General features: G+C 44.9%; 2 protein-coding genes across 2 annotated transcripts in view; one reads left to right on the top strand and one right to left on the bottom strand.

Annotated features, from left to right (window-relative positions):
- LOC119303355 overlaps positions 1-1,369 on the top strand; it is an 8,223-nt gene extending 6,854 nt beyond the window's left edge. The window contains exon 2 of the mRNA XM_037580476.1: positions 931-1,369. Within this exon, the coding sequence (XP_037436373.1) occupies positions 931-1,005 (75 nt within the window). The 3' untranslated portion in view covers positions 1,006-1,369. The remainder of the gene's footprint in view (positions 1-930) is intronic.
- A 130-nt stretch (positions 1,370-1,499) lies between these two features.
- Positions 1,500-5,545, bottom strand: LOC119303353 (TOM1-like protein 9). The gene is made up of 11 exons (XM_037580475.1): positions 5,417-5,545; positions 5,215-5,334; positions 4,884-4,962; positions 4,405-4,503; positions 4,209-4,322; positions 3,929-4,080; positions 3,721-3,802; positions 3,470-3,555; positions 3,176-3,340; positions 2,583-3,055; positions 1,500-2,256 (listed from the first exon to the last, which is right to left on the bottom strand). The coding sequence occupies exons 2-11, from the start codon at positions 5,322-5,324 to the stop codon at positions 1,721-1,723; spliced, it is 1,896 nt and encodes a 631-aa protein (XP_037436372.1). The 5' UTR covers positions 5,325-5,334; positions 5,417-5,545; the 3' UTR covers positions 1,500-1,720.
- Between the last annotated feature and the right edge of the window lie 7,612 nt (positions 5,546-13,157).

Below are 13,157 nucleotides of genomic sequence, written 5' to 3'. Positions count from 1 at the left end.
GGGGTTCTCCGGAGCGGTGCGTGGCTCTGCTTGGAGCACAATTTGTAACTGTGCTAGTGCTGAGGCAGCCGAAGCGGAAGCTTGTCTTCAAGGAATCCGAGAGACCATGATGCTCATAGACCGGCCAATAGTTATTGAGAGCGACTGTGTGAATGTTGTTAGTCAACTTTCTTCTAAGGATTTTAATAGATCCCCCATTGGTAGCTTGGTTAGAGAAATCCTGAATTTGCTGGGCCAACTTCCTGATTTTACTATTGCTAAGATTTCTAGAAATTGCAATAGGGTTGCCCATGCTCTTGCTAGTTACGGTAGGAGTGGTGTGAGTAGGGGTGTGTCGATCGACACAGTTCCGACCTGCGTGTTGCGACTGGTCGACGATGATTGTATTGAACCTATGTTGAATTAATATAATACACACATTTTTCAAAAAAATAAGAGGTAGCAAGTATGACGGGATGGAGATTCGGTGGCTCAAAAAAAGATAACCCTGAAGTTAAATAGAAAAAAACAGACATTTTTACTATGAATGATTGATGATAACAATTCAAGTCTTCAACCAAACATGCATATAATGAATGTCATACCTGCCCGTCCAACTCTTGGATAAGAATAGAGTTCAATCTCTTACTACGTACACACTTTTTTATTGCTCGACCATGCACTTATATAAGTAGTTCTTTCATCGGTTCCTTCTTCTCAAGAATTGTAATTGTAAACATCAACACTATTACTCGAGCACATTGAAAAGGAAATGGCAAAGACTGTTAGGAACGATAGGCAACAGGAACACTGACAACGTTATCTTTCATGAATGCGATTTGCACAACGTGGTATGCATATCTTCTACATAGCTCGTTGTTCAGGTGATCATTCTGTCATTGTTGCCCAAATATCATCATAAAATGCATACATTTGGTTTCTTTCTTGTAGGTGTGGTGCACCTGCACGGGGAAGCTTTGGAGCTGGTCGAGAGCGTCATGTTATGCTGTACTTAGGCTTACCTAATGGCGTCCCTCTTTCAGCGGGACCCTCAACGCGTAATTCCCCATGTTGACAGTAGCTCGTACTGGTCCTCCATCACCTGCAACGTCAAAATAATCAACACTGTAGGTACTTGGGCTTACCTAATGACGTTTCAATGGCAATTTCGGCGCTCCGCTGCTGAAAACTGTATGTTTATCCGCGAAGGAATTTCAGTTTAGATTTGTGAGCCATGTGTCTTGTTTCGACGTGGTTTAGTTAATTGAGAATTCACACTTTGATTTTTTTTTACGTGCTTGGATACTTGTACAGCCAAGTACAATTCTAAAAAAAGCTCACTTTCTGGTCATGTTGATGTCAATAAAAGAGGTAGTATCTTGAAACAGTAGATGTGAGAGCAATAGTATCAGTATGACATATAAACTGGTAAGTAGTATTCCTCTTGTTAGAATAACATAGGTAAAATGGAACGAGATACTAAAAAGTCTTTGCCTAATATTTGTACACATGGATGTTGATGACACTACAAAATTCGTAACTGTATTATATAATCACACCATATCATACAGGAATCATACAGTCCAGTACTTTCCAGTATGTATCCGTGCCTAAAAATGGAATTTACATCAATAAACCATCTGGCATTGTACCAAAAGTGCCAAATAGAATTATGTACTACGAGAGTTCGAGGTAAAGCTTTTGCTGCTGGCAAAATCATGCATCCACTCCACCCTTCTTCTTACAAGCCACCGACCTTACCAGCTGCAGGTTTGCTCTGCTTCATTTTGGCTATGCTAAGAAGATCGCCAAAGAGCGAGTCTTCTGGCCTGCTTGCTTTGTTCTGCTGCTTCAGAGAAAAGGATGACGTTGCTCCATTCATTCTCTGAGAAAGTTCATTTGCACTGGTATACGCATATGCGGTGTTCGGGATGTAGTAGCCTCCAGATTGGTGCACATACCCATAACCGGCCATTTGAACTGCATATGACTGTTGATAGTTCATCCCATAAAACTGTCCACCGACAATCTGTTGGGAGTTCATGCCCATTCCTTGGTTGATTTGCATCGAATTCGGGTACATGCCCCCGTATTGCATGTTCGGCACAAACTGTGGTGCTTGCTGCGCGCCGAGCACCGGTGGCAAGCGCATACCTCCTGGCATTTGTTGTGTTGACATGAATCCTTGACCACTTTGTGCTTGTTGGGGTTGGTTACCCGTCAAGTGCTGAATTTCCCAGGGTGCTGGTGGAAGGCCTCTGTTCTGATCCTCTACACCTGTGAATAGGCGAATGTCAAATGCTCATGGAGCTATTTGAAATGAAAAAAAAAAGTGCACATGCTTTCTGGACCAAGGTGGTTAACAATGAATTAGCCCTAGTAGTGTAGTATATTTATTATCTAATTACATACCGAACTACATCAACAAGACGACAACCACACGTTCATGTTCAGCGTGAGAATGTTTCACGCCTAGTAGTGCATTTTTATAGGCCCTACTTCAAAAATATATAATCCATGGATTGAAGATACAGAAAGCAATTTGCCTATAATTTCTGATAAATAGACACATAATGCTATTGTGTACTGAGAAAGTGGTGTACCATAATTTAGTGCTTGCCGTTGGGAATCCACTCCATAAGCAGGCTGCCCATTCCATGACCTTGTGGCGTTCAGTTGGGATTGTTGACCGTAAGGTACGATTTCGCCATTTGAATAAGTAGTGGGTTGTTGAGGCAGAGTAGAGTGCACTGGAGCAGGGTTTGCTCGAGATGCAGGGGAAATAACAGAGTTTGTAAGCTGGTTGTGGTTTCTATTGTTGGCAGCAGCACTATTTTGTTGGAACATGTCTGCAAGGGCCAATACATTCTGGTCTGAAGCTGAGTATTCACTGACAGGAACAAGCGCCAGCGAGTTTTCAGGTTCAGGTTTGATGTAGTCATCTCCACTAAGGAGGTCGAAACTAGGAGCTGGTGCTGCAACAACTGATTTTGCACTGCTCGATGATGGAGGTGCAGGAAGTGCTAATTGTTCAAAGGGTGACTGCTTGCTTGCACTTGTAGTAGCTGCTGAAGACCTGAAAAATTAAGGGAATGTAAAAAAAGTTAGGAAGCACATGTAGTTTTTGAGATTTTTCTTACTAGTGTATGTTTCTAGTAGAATATCTTGAACAAAATGATTGACACATGGTGCTAACCTCTGCACTGCTTCTTTTGTGGTATCTGGCTTCGCTAGCGCGGAATGGAGCGATCTCTGCTTCTCCACCGGAACTGCTATGCCCGCGGCAATAGCGTCGTGTTTTGCTAAAACACGCTGCAAATCATCATTCAAACAAAGACCCTGGCTGAGCAACCCCTCGTCCCTGTATCAATTTAATACATCTGAAATAAGAAGCTTTACATTGATACAAAACCAACAAATGAAAGAAAATTTCAGCAGAAAATTTGATAAAATGACACTTAAAGCGCCTGCGAACTGGCAAGCGACATACGAGGTACTGTTGACAAGCTGCACGACTCTCTGCTTGTATGTACGGCACTGATCCACAAGGTCAACGATGACATCCTGACGAAGTTCCTGCATATTCAATTGAACTTAAAATTTGACCTGATAGTACATTGATTACAACAATTGAAAAACTTCAGAGGTTTTTCAGATCCCCGACACTGGACTCGCTAGATTTTTGCTCCAGCAATATTTTCATGGGAATAGATCAGTATTTCAAGTGCATCAGGAAAATACCTGTCTTTTACTAGGATCTAAAGCATTCAACATCTCCGATAGAACGTCCATGATACCCCGTGCATTCTGAATATCTGCCAGGCTACCAATAAACATTCCCAAAGTTGAAGCAGAGGTTCAGATTTCAAATAAGTGTATTCACATTTGATCTTCAGTCCAGTAGTTAAGCATGTTCATTGTATGATAAAAGTTCCATAAGTTGGTATACCTTGTGGCAGGAAAATCCTGCGCTGACGATTCAGGAGCCCCGTGGTCAGCATCGCGTAGAGCAGGAGGATAGTTTTGTAGAGGCTGACTCTGCGCAGGAGTAAATATTGGCACAGATCCATTTGATCTTTGAGGAAATACAGCTCCGGCACGCTGAGTGGAGATTGGAGTTTAATTAGTTTAACAGATTTTGATAATTTGGAAACAGCATAACTTCATTTTTTTCTGCAAACTCCGAGACTGTTAAAAGATCACAACTTATTCAGTTTGTGTAAAATTACCAAAAGGTCCTGGTATGATGCATAGTATTGCGGATATTTTGAACGTGCGCCGCCAAAAAATTCTTGCCAAGTGTCGATCAGCGTGAGAATCTTCTCTTTTACATGATAATCAGGCTAAAAACACCACACACATACATACATTAAAACCTATTATTTGAAACTAGTACATAAAAGTTTGAACTGCCCATATACATACCCTTTTCTTTACTATCTTCACCATTTCACGAAGTACGTCTCTCTCAGCAACATGCATATGGACAATGTCCCCACAATTTTTAATCATTGTCTCCAGCAACTAGAATAATAAACCAATGCACTGATTAGGGTTGAGTAAATGATTACTTAAACATTCCAAATTAAAGCCTTCTAAATGTGCCAATCATCTTCCTTTTGGAGTGATGTAATGCATTTCCAGGTTACTACATCACTGCAAGAAAATATGTTCATGCGTCAAACTGGAAAAGAACATCAAGCAACATTCAGAGCCAACAGTCAGAACACAGCTCATTGTGGCTATCAAATACAGAAACAACTCAAGAAAAAAGTGCAAAGGTACAGGTCAACTATTGGGCATTCTAATTCAAATAGACTAATAGTCGGCATAGACCACAGAATAATAGTTGGTGAGTCAAATTCATACACCAAAGTGTTCAGTTTCAAATTAACCGTACTTACCGTGAGAGCGAGAAGCTGGACCTTCGAGTTCTTGTGCGCAATGCGTTTCTTGAGAGACTTGACAACATCTTTTGTATGCCTAGGAATATAACAGTACGAAGATGGTTACAACAAACTGATAACAGCATAACAAAAGTACTTGGTGGTTCTTTGCTGAGCTGACCAAAAGGTACAAGAGTGCAGCTCGCAAAGATTTAAGCCTTGGACAAACCATAGGCGCGAAACCAGATTAAGCCGCAGAAACGTAGCGTTTGCTAATCAGAGTTAGCCAATAAGTACAACAGTACATATGGAAAATACAAAGCAGATGGCAATCGTCGTGCATGCTCACCCTGGATCGCGGTTGAGGGTGTCGCAGATCTCGAGGTTCGTCGCCCAGTCGGGACCGATGAGCGCGTCGCTCGTCGCGCGTTGGACGGAGGAGGACAACGACGGCGGCATCTCCGCGCCCCTACGATAGGGAGCGATATCAACCAGCAGCCAGCAACAGATGGTCCGACTCTGAGCCCCCGCCCAAAACAAGAAAGCTTCACCGAAAGCCTTGGCGATGGTGGCGGGTGGCCACAAGAATTCGTCCTCCTTTCCTGCCTCGGTTCCACCCCTGGGACTAGCTAGGAAGCAGGAACGTGGAGCCAAGGAATGGAAAATCTTTTGTGGCCGGCCAAAGGAACCACTCCATGACCCAGCTACATGTAGTCACAAAAATGCAACGACAAACGGTCATCGATGCATCATTTTTGACCGGCGTTTCTCAAATCAGCGGTGGGGATTGGTCAATGGAGTATGTTTGTTATGTCCTATCCGTCTGCCCTGCACGGCGGTCGACGGCGACGGGCGGGCGAACCAACTCCACGCGGCGGCGGCCTCCTTTGTTTAGTTAGCGCCGGCCATGACTAGGACAAATATGGTGAATAATGGAGTTTACTAGAGTTGGCTGCGCAGATCGAACTGCTCCCGGCCATTAGGCACGCACGCTCTGCTCACTCCTTCTCCAAGCGTGTGCACTGTATGAGTTGGGCCGTTCCAGTCCCTTTCAGGCAGCCTCCGCTTCAATCATGCAACGCAAGAATGGAAAACGCAAGGCAGAAAAAGGAAAATCGCACTTATTGATAAGAAAAACATGATGAAACTATATATAGTAGAAGTCTTTGGGCAGGGTGTCGTGACAAAGTATATATAGCTGAAGTCCGTGGGACACATATGTATGCCTGTAATGTGGTAGTTCTATGGGACACACCTGACCCGACCTACAGCAGACACTTTGTTGGAACGTATGTGGAGAATCTCCTCCCTTCCTCCAAATTGCTTTAACTTTGCTGCTGTCCCATAGAAACTACTCCGTCAACTAATATAAGACTTTTTAGATAACTAAGGCAATGCGCCAAATATTTGACTCCATGAATTGTACAGATAAATTAAGAATTGTGTAACCATTGCCTAGTACTCCCTCTGTACCATAATATATGTCGTTTTAGCAGTTTAAATTGAACTGCTAAAGCGACATACATTATGGTACGGAGGGAGTAGAATTGAGACGTGACCAAAGTAACGGAATTTGATAGATCAGGATTTGAGAAAATCGGCTTGCCGCACCCCATTTGGTACATTCATATCCAGCTCGGTAATACAAAGTACTTATATATGCATACGTAATCAGATGGCAGTACTAAAAGGACAGTTAATAGCGACTATAACCACAGTGAGTATGGTATGCATTCACTGATAACATGTTTCTGGACGAACATGGTACACAAGGCAAGATCCAATACCAACTTAGACTTGCGAACCACAACATCTGCTTGTGCTTAGACAGTAGAACGGAATAAACAAGGAGCTACAAATATAGAATAATGTATGTTGGGCGAGCTAGTCAGAACACGTGAACTTGTGAAGACAACATTATACTTGCTGCATCGCCTCCCAGGTTGCGACCTGGCGCTTCGTGTTAGCCTCTACGCGGACGACGCAGTTATCTTCATAAACCCTAGACGTGAAGAGGTAGACTCTCTGCTGCACATCCTTGGCGATTTCGGCGAGGCAACGGGGCTCTGTATTAACCCGGCCAAATCCACGGTCTCGCTGATCCATTGCGAGAACATCAACGTCGAGGAGGTGCTTCAGGGTTTTGCAGGCTCCATCGCCCCATTCCCATCAAATACCTAGGGTTGCCGGTCTCTACGGGACGCCTGCGTTTGGTCCACCTCCAGTTTATCATCGACAGGATCAAGGCTAGGCTTGCGGGCTGGAAGGGCAAGCTGCTACCGATGGCCGGCCGCCGCGTCCTCGTCCGATGTGTGCTGAGTGCCATGCCAACCTTCGCCCTAACCGTCCTCCGTGTCCCACAAAAAATTCTGAGAGATCGACAAGTGTAGGCGTCGCTTCCTCTGGCGCCAGGACGACGAGGTTACATGCGCCAGTTGCAAGGTCAACTGGCCAGCGGTCTGCGCCCCGACGAAGCAAGGTGGCCTGGGCATCCCCGACCTACAACGTTTTGGCAGGGCGCTGCGGCTGCGCTGGCTCTGGGCTGCTTGGCACCACCCGGAGCGGCCTTGGGTGGGCACCGAGCTGCCCTGCGACGGCGCGGACAAGGCGCTCTTCGCGGCTTCCACCAGAGTTGCAATCGGCGATGGGGCCCGGGCATCTTTCTGGCTCTCTCCATGGATCGGCCAGGGTTGCCTGTCGCAACAGTTTCCAACGCTGTTTAGCTACTCGAGGCGCAAGAACAGATCGGTGTGGGAGGCCCTCGGCCACGACACGTGGATCCGTGACCTCGCTCACGACAACAACCATCACCTCCTGCTAGACGTCCTCGCCCTTCATCGTCTGCTTCATGGGACGGACGCGCAGCTGCAGCCAGGCATGCCGGATGATCTGACGTGGAGTAGAGCGAGCTCAGGAAAGTACACGGCGTGGTCGGCCTACCTGGCGCAGTTCCAGGGGAGAACAGCGACCCATTTCGACCGGCTGGTTTGGAAGGCCTGGGCGCTGGGCAAAATCAAAATTTTTGCCTGACTGCTTCTTCAGGACCGGCTCTGGTGCAATGACAGACTCCAACGGCGGGGCTGGACAAATGCTTACTTCTGCCAGCTCTGCGTCAGAAACCTGGAATCCTCGCACCACCTCTTTTGGAGCTGCCAGAAAACCGGACGTGTGTGGGCCGAGCTGGGGTTGTGGCACGGCTGCTCGGCTCTCACCCCGGCCGAGAGCTGGCGCCATGACAGCTCCACCGCTGTCATGCAAGGCATCCTGAAGCAGACACCGCACCAATGGCGAAAGGGAGTGCGAACGCTGTGCTGGCTGGCTTGCTGGGAGATCTGGCAGGAGAGAAACAATAGCACCTTCAGGCAGCAACTGCCGTGTGTGTCGGGAATCATCAAGCGCATTCGAGACAACTTTGAGCTACGGAGAACCACGGGCACCGCATGCTTTGAGAGCCCCTTCGGGGACCCCCCTTGAAAGATAAACGCACCCTTGTTCTTAGGGTTTTCGGCCGTCTGTGGCACTCCCTAAACCCCAAAACTTTGATCCTAGGATCCTCATCACCATTGTTGTTTTTCCGTTGCTTTTTGCTTTGATCAATGAAACGCCAGCAATTGCTGGATCCTTCAAAAAAAACATTATACTTGCAGGATCAACATTTTAGTATTGAGAAGGTAAATGTTGCGAAGTTGATTCTCTGAAATAGGGATAAAAACGGAGCGGAAACGGACAGAACTGGGTGCTGTCATATTTTTTTGCAGAAGCAGAAACGAATACAGAAACCTCGAAAATGAATATGGAAACGGAACAAACATGGAGCGAATACAGAGCGGACCCAGAAATAGAAGTGGTCGTTTACCGAAACTTAAAACCCCCTTGAATCATAGAAAAATACACACAACACAAACAAATTTAAAGAATTGTTATCATGGCTACAAAATAATATGATTACGTCGGCAACTTAGCCTACTATTGTAGTAGTGTTGGACAATTGCGTACAGGGTCTAGTTGAGTATGTATGTGGTAGTAGAAGTTGGGCCTCAAATGATCCATTATGCTCATTCTGATCAGAATGTCACTGTGTATTATTTTGTGGTTGGGCTACGAAGCAGCCATAGATCTATAGTAAAAACATAAATTCCATATTCATGAAGACGGAAAGTTGCATTTCCACGTCTGTTCCACCAGAAATCATCGTTCCATTTTTGTTTCCGTTTCCGCATAAAAAATTTCATTTACATTTTTGTTTTGCAAATTTCCATTTCCGTTTTCACATTTTCTCTTTGTTTTCATTTTTTCTCCGGAAAAACGGAAAGTTTCCACTTCATTTTCATCCCTACTCTGGAATCCATATCGTTGTGCATATACCATAAGCCAAAAAGGGTAATTTGCATCACTCAGCAAGTACTGAAGTGGAAAACTATAGCCTGCTAGCATGAACTTCATAAGCTGCCCTGTACTAAAAAATGATCTGAATCAGCTGACCTGTTGTGCTCGCATCTTTTACTCCACTATGGTCTCTTATGTTAACTCATGAGCTTCATGCCATCTTCTCCTGAAACCTGCAAACCATAACAACTTTGGTTCTATCTAGACTGATCAAAGCCACGCAAAGACCTCCGCGGGATTAGTTTCAAAGTAATTATGATATCTGAAGTTCGTATATGCCCATCAAGCTACAAATATTACTAAATGGGCTCATGGGAGACAACCATTATAATTTATTTTCAGTGGGACCTGCAATGTAGTGAGGTGTGTGTTGAGTAACACGACGGTTTTACAATGTGATAATTAATGTTCCTTGCAAACTGGACAAAGCAAGGGGAAGGGGAAGCCGGTACCAATGCAATTAATTAGTCACTCTTCAGGTCTACGCACACACTCACCAAGGGTTGATTCGAAAGAAATAATCCATGGCAAAATAACTCTCCTCTATCCCTGCAAACAGATCGAACAATAAAGTTGTGCAAAAGGCAAAAGTGAAGAAGATTGAACAACAGGAAAACAAAGGAAGATAAAAGTACGGAAATGCTGCTATAAGCTCGAACTCACCTCAACCTAAGCCATACACAGAATGGTTGTAGCCTCAACGACACATATAGTTTTTATATACTAACACAAATTTTGGGGCGCGGAAAATGTCGCCATCAGGGTGGTGGAGGTGGGTGAGCGAGGATGGTGACGAGCAGCATTGTCGTTGATGTCCCTGGCCCAGATCCTCCCCATCCCGAAATGAGGGAGTGGTCGTCGGTGGCGACACTGGTGCTAGCAGGCGCTCATACCGAGTCACCGGCGATGGTGTCTGCGGAGCGTGCAAGGTGCTGATCGGTGGGCCCTGTGTCAGCCTAACAGTTGAGTCAAATGGTCTAACGTCTGTCTCGCCTAGTTGGTACCCTATGCCACATTGCCCTGATGAATGGGACCCTCGGTCAATCATTTGACACTACTATTGCAAACGGTCAACACTTTTTGATGTGCAATAGGGGCAATATCTAAAGAAAGAAGTCTATATTATAACCTTGAACTACCACCAAAGTCTCAAATAGAGCCTAAACTACGAAATCGTCTAGTTTACAACCCTCAACTTTCAAAACCGGAGAAGAAACAACCCTGGGATAGTTTTTGGCTATTTTGACTGGTTTTGACCAGTCAACATCCTAGTCAGCATCCAGTCATCTGCCACTTTATTATCTCTCTCTCTCTCTCTCTCTCTCTCTCTCTCTCTCTCATAAAATTGTCGATGACTCCAGCCGCAACCACGCCCGACTGCTGCACGCCCCACTCCGATCCTCCACGCCACCCAGCTCCCCGCTCACCTTTGTCACCTTCCCACTGCAGTGTCGCCATGGCCATGGATGCAAACGAGCTCAGCCCTCCCTCCGCCGATGGAAGAGAGAAGGGAGGAAGAAAGGAAAGAACTTGTCGGAGGAGCGGCGATCGTTGGAGGTCGGCCGATGGACGGGTTATGCATGCATGGAGGCGGTATGAGCGTGTGGCGGTGGCTGGGTAGAGAACTAATAATAAGAAAGGACATTTATGCTATAACTAGAGCCAATTGAATGATTGATGCTCAAGGCTTCCACCAGACATGGAGATATAACTGCCCACGCTGTTCTCTTGAAATATGGATTTCAACCTCTTACATTTATTGTTTTATACCATGTCCTAGTTCTTATATAATTAATTTTCGTTGCTATACCTTCTCAAGAATTGTAATTGTATATGCTTCAAACACTATTGCTCAAGCACATTGACGGAAAAATGGCAAAGAGTGTTAGGAACGATAGGCATTGGGAACACGGGAAACATTATCTTCGTTTTCTGAGGAACTAGGGGGGCTACTGATACAAGACCTGATACAGATGAAACAAGACCCATCGGCCGTCAAAGAGGCAGAAGAGGACGAGCAAACGCAACCAACAAATACACTAAACACTGCATGGGAATGTCGACGAAGAAATACCTCCCCTGTTCTCGAAGGAGCACAAAAGACGCTTCACGCAACACCACACCACCACACCGCATAATTTGCCTGACCTTCAGGCGCTTTGTTGGGCCAGTAGAGATTCCAGAATGTGATATAGTGTCAAAAATGTCTTACATTATGGGAAGGGGGAAGTACTTTAGAGCATCTCCTCCCTTCCCCCAAACTGCTTTAACTTTGCTACTGTCCTTAGCGATTCTAGATTTGAACTGAATGGTGATCTCCTTTATGGGCTGTTTAAGGAATGGAATGTTGTTGTTTCAGAGCTGCACAAACTAACTTTGTTGTACCCCGAGTAATGCAGCAGTGGCCATGGTGGTCACAAGAAGACACTTGTTTTGCAGACAATGGAGTCACTACCAGAGAGCAAACAAGCCGTATGACCAGCAACATGATGGAGCTACCTTATGGCAGATTTTTAAAATGTGATTACTGGTTAACCTCGGGATGTTCAGTAATAGATTTGAGCCAATATCAGGTATATATCTACTAAGATGCTTAAAAGAATCTCTTCCCCGAGAGTTGGGTTGTTGCCATACTGATAGGTGACAGTTCATTGCAGAGTTACCAAGAAAAGTTAGGTTCCTTCCGGGAGTGACAACATTTGGCTTATCCTTCAATTGCTCTTGACTGAAGAGGTAACAAGTATGAATGGATGAAGATCCGATGGCTCAAACAAAAAGCAAGGTTCAAGAGAAAACAAACATTTGCTATAACTAGAGCCAACTCACTTATATTGGCACTAAAAATTCAAGTGTTCGACCAAACTGTCATCACCTGTTGCTGCGACGCTCGTAGGACGTGTGCAGAGAATACAACGGTTCCTTGTGGAGAACAACCAACCCAAAGAAGAAGACATGATCGGGAGGAAGGAACAAGCAGCAGCGACGAGAAAGTTTCTTCAATTCATCTTTCATGCCCTCTCGTGATGTCTCCCTGAAAACAGTAATTAAGGGGTACCCCTTCCAAACGTCACTCTCATCTTCTCTACTGATGACAAGTGTTGCATTGCTTGTGCGCCACTTGTCGCGACCTATGAGTTTTCCCTTGTTCATAGATTTGTTCTTTTCTCAAAACGGTTCATCTCTTGAACCGTGCATCCAAACACAAACCATTTTCACCTTTGGATTTTTCAAGTATCTTCAAAATTAGAACCCATGCTAATAGGTTTCAATGATTTTTTTTCCCAGAAACAACAAAATAGAGAAAGCAAAAACGAAAAAAATAATCTAAAACTGAAAAAGAAACTGAAAATCAGAAGAAAAAAATGGAACCGAATGCATAGTTGTGCTTTTTCACTTTTATTTTAGGAAGCACAGTTGTGCTTTTCCTTTTTAGAAAGGATAGAGAGTGGTTTTCTATTTTCGGGAACCGTAGGTGTGCTTCTTGTGAAAGGACATGTTGTGTGTTTTTATCTTTTTTAGAGAAAGCACAACTGTGCTTCTTTTTGAAAGCACGGTTGTGCTTCTCTCGTGGAAGCGCAGGCTGTGTTTTTTTCCTTTTCAGCAAGCACGGACTATGCTTCTTGCAAAAAGCACTGTTTTCAGCCAAAACCTAGGAAAAACTAAGAAAGGGCCGAAAAGCTAAAGAAAACTAACCCCCCCCCCCTCCCCCAAGAAAAACCCCAAAACACGTGCAGAAATACAAAATGAGATCCTAAGAGTGCACCCAGTGTACAACACGACAATGCTGGGCTCACCATGTGGTTCCTAGAGAGGCTTCTGAGAGCGATAAGTCGGTTTACCCCGAAGGGGTACCCGCTAGTTTTTTTTAGATAGTTGCTCCCTTGTCTCCCTTGTGCTTTATCCTTC

Source organism: Triticum dicoccoides, chromosome 5A (assembly GCF_002162155.2).
Source record: "Triticum dicoccoides isolate Atlit2015 ecotype Zavitan chromosome 5A, WEW_v2.0, whole genome shotgun sequence".
Taxonomy (NCBI): Eukaryota; Viridiplantae; Streptophyta; class Magnoliopsida; order Poales; family Poaceae; genus Triticum; species Triticum dicoccoides.
Note: the sequence above shows the minus strand (reverse complement) of the source record. Positions and strands in the feature narration are given on the sequence as shown.

What these genes read in the sequence shown, in the direction of transcription:
- LOC119303353 (XM_037580475.1), bottom strand. Translation starts at nt 5,324, where the DNA reads ATGCCGCCGTCGTTGTCCTCCTCCGTCCAACGCGCGACGAGCGACGCG. An exon ending in CAGCTTGTCAACAGTACCTC is followed by an intron (nt 3,341 to 3,469) that starts GTATGTCGCTTG and finishes AAATTGATACAG; the next exon opens with GGACGAGGGGTTGCTCAGCC. An exon ending in ACGGCAAGCACTAAATTATG is followed by an intron (nt 2,257 to 2,582) that starts GTACACCACTTT and finishes GCCTATTCACAG; the next exon opens with GTGTAGAGGATCAGAACAGA.